Below are 3,307 nucleotides of genomic sequence, written 5' to 3' on the forward strand. Positions count from 1 at the left end.
TGGTACCTGGAGGGACAGCCGTGGGTGCTGGGAACCGAACTCTTATATTTTTGGTTGTGAGCCTAGCCTTTAACGGCTGAGCCATCCCTCCAGGCCAATAAATAAATATTTTAAAAAAAGAGGAGAGCAGAAAGAAGCCAAACATAAGGCACTAAAAAAAAAAAAAGTTATTGGGAGAGGCATATGCCTGTAACCCCCAGCACTCATCTCCTGCCCTATTGGGGGTCTGGAGAGATGGCTCAATGGTTAAGAATACTTCTGCTCCTAGAGAAGACCCAGGCTTGATTCCCAGCACCCACATCAGGTGGCTCACAAACATCCGTAACTCCGGTTTTGGGATATCCAGCATCATTGTCTGGACTCCTGGGGCACCAGGCATGCACATGGCGCAAATGCATGCAGGCAGGCAAATTCTCATCCACATAAATTAAAAATCACCTTTAAAAAGATGAAACACACCGGACGTGGGGGTGCACACCTTTAATCCTAGCACTCAGGGAGCAGAGACAGGCGGATCTCTGAGAGTTAGAGACCAGAGTGATCTACAGAGGGAGTTCCAGGACAGCCAGGGCTACACCATGAGATCCTGTTTCAAATACAAAACAAAGAAAAGATGAAGCAGACTGAAGCTGGGAAGTTGTCAAAGCTCCAGCAACACAGGGACAGATGGGGCCTTTATTTACCCAGGAGGTAAAATGGGTGGAACTTCGGGCTGCCAGTGAGGGGTCTGCTTGGGGGTGGAGTTTCTAGGCTGTGTGAGGAGAGGCTAAAGTTTTGAAGGAATAGGAGCCATGTATCTTAGGAGAGCCTGAGCCCTAAGCGGTGACAATAAAGATTAGAGGGAAGGGCTGGAGAGATGGCTCAGTGGTTAAGAGCACTGCCTGCTCTTCCAAAGGTCCTGAGTTCAATTCCCAGCAACCACATGGTGGCTCACAACTCATCTGTAGTGAGGTCTGGTGCCCTCTTCTGGCCAGCAGACATCCACACAGGCAGACTATTGTATACATAATAAATAAATAAATAGTTAAAAAAAAATTAGAGGGAAAACTGGAACTTGGCAGTCACCAGTCACGTGACACTTAAGAAGTACCTCGTAAGTGTGGCACACTCCACTAAGACCCTAAAAGGCAGGTGTGCTCAACCCTCAACTCCTCCTAAGAAAAGCAAATGGCGCACTTCCCAGCAAACAGAAGGCCTCAGTTGCAGACAGGGAGCAGCACGCTCCTGACGGTTTCTCTCCAACCGGCTCTATCTCCTCAGTTTGCATCTCTGGTAGGCGCAGGTGTGATGGTGCTCCTGATGGTGAAGATGGGGAACTTCTTCCACAGCATGCCCAACGTAAGTGGCTGAGCGGCTCGAGGAAGTCAGGACGGGCGGGTCCCGGGCCAGCACCGACATGGCAGCTCGCAAACTTCTATAATGAGTTCCCAGGGATTTGTTGCCCTCTTCTGGCCACCTCAGGCACTTCATGCATGTGGCACACATACATACATGCAGGCAAACATGCATTCACATAAAAATAAATTCATCTTCAAAGGAAGAAAGATGGAATCTTGGTAGAGCATTCCTGCAGAGAATTGTATTTGCCTGGTTCGCAATCTTTTTTCTTAAAATAATGACATCTTGGAGCCAGGGAGATGGCTCAGTGGGTAAGGGTGATTGATATTCAGCACCCATGGAAAAAGCAGGTGCGACTGTATGCACCTGTAAGCCCAGTGCTGGAAGGAGGTGGGCAGAGGCAGGAGGATTGCTGGAGCCTGATGACTAGCCAGCCTAGCTTTAAAAAAATGGTGAGTGGTGGCGCACGCCTGTAATCCCAGCATGCAGGAGGCAGAGGCAGTCAGACCCCAGTGAGTTCAAGGCCAGCCTTGTCTACAAAGTAAGTTCCAGGACAGCCAGGACTGTTACACAGAGAAACCCTGTCTCGAAAAACCAACGGGAAAAAAAAAAATTGGTAAGCTTCTGGTTCAGTGAGAGACCTTGTCTAAGGAGCGTGTGGAATATGGCAAGGAGTGATAGCAGGGCCTTTGAGGTTCTCCTCTGTCCTCTTAAACTCGCGGACCAACTCAGACAGCAATAATCATGGTAGTGTCTCCATTGTAAGTTAAACATTAAACATGATCGTTTGGGATCCATGTCTGTATGTAATACATGTATATATTCATGTAAAGCAAGATCATGCTAAACTCACAGTGAGTGGTCAAGAAAGAGTCACAACTGGTCTCATTGAGCTGCAAGCTCAGCTGTAGGTGTGGGGACTCTGTGAGTAATGACAGAGCCAGAGTCAGAAGTGTGAACCCCATTGCTAGTGAGACTCACTTAGCTGCTTCCAGAAGGCCTTTGTCTGCCTTTGTGTCTGCGCTGGTCCCTCCGTTGCTGTCACACGGCCTCTCGGTTATGCAGGGCATTAGAAGACAGGCCCGCAGACTGACTCCTGCCTCTGTGTTCAGCTGCGTGTCTGCTTCAGTGCATCTCTTCTTCCCTTTGCTTGAGACATGACCTGACCTTTGTGTGTGTTTATTACACCTGTAAGCAAGTGACTCTAAGCAATAGTACAGGCCGATGCCCAGATACACGGAACATAGCAGAATGTTAGCAGTGGCTGTCTCTTCAGTGATGGAAATAACAGAGACCAGGTATGGTAGCATACACTTGTAATTCTAGCACCCAGTATACAGAGGCAGGAGGATTGCCTGCTAACCTGACCTATGTAGTGAGTTCCAAGGTATCCAGAGCTACACAGAGAGACCTTGTCTCAAAGAAACAAAAATTTTTAATGACATTATATAGGAGTGCAATTAATTTTTAATGAAGCAGATGTTTCCCCTTAATATTCAGAAAGGACACAGCTTTGCCGTATGTGGCTTTACAATGAGATTTGTTTCCTAGGTCTATTCCTAGCCTCAGATTAAAAGAAAAAGAATCCAGTGAGGCGGTGGTGGCGCACACTGTGAGTCCCAGCATGTGGGAGGCAGATCGATGTCTGTGAGTTCGAGGCCAGCCTGGTTTACCATGTGAATTTCAGGAAGGCCGGGGCTACACAGAGAATCCTTGTCTCCAAAAACAAAAACAAAAACAAAAAAAAAAAGGAAAAAAGGAAAGGAAGGAAGGAAGGAAAAAAAGAAAGATGAAAGAAAGAAAAATAATTCTACAAGCCCCTGTGAAGTTAAGATGCCTTCCTTTTCTGCAATTTCTGGCACTGTTTTTTTTGGGGGGGGGGGTTATTTACTTGTTATTTTGGTTTTTCAAGATAGGATTTCTCTGTGTAACAGCCCTCGCTGGCCTGGAACTCACAGAGACCCGCCTG

The 3,307-nt window shown here is 47.3% G+C and overlaps 1 protein-coding gene across 1 annotated transcript in view; it reads left to right on the forward strand.

The window, feature by feature from the left end:
* Positions 1 to 3,307, forward strand: part of Slc26a8 (solute carrier family 26 member 8) — a 56,112-nt gene that overhangs the window by 37,136 nt on the left and 15,669 nt on the right. Inside the window, exon 11 of the mRNA XM_005360346.3 lies at positions 1,261 to 1,338. Within this exon, the coding sequence (XP_005360403.1) occupies positions 1,261 to 1,338 (78 nt within the window). The remainder of the gene's footprint in view (positions 1 to 1,260; positions 1,339 to 3,307) is intronic.

The sequence above is a fragment of the Microtus ochrogaster genome, linkage group LG2 (assembly GCF_000317375.1).
Source record: "Microtus ochrogaster isolate Prairie Vole_2 linkage group LG2, MicOch1.0, whole genome shotgun sequence".
In the NCBI taxonomy this organism is placed as follows: Eukaryota; Metazoa; Chordata; class Mammalia; order Rodentia; family Cricetidae; genus Microtus; species Microtus ochrogaster.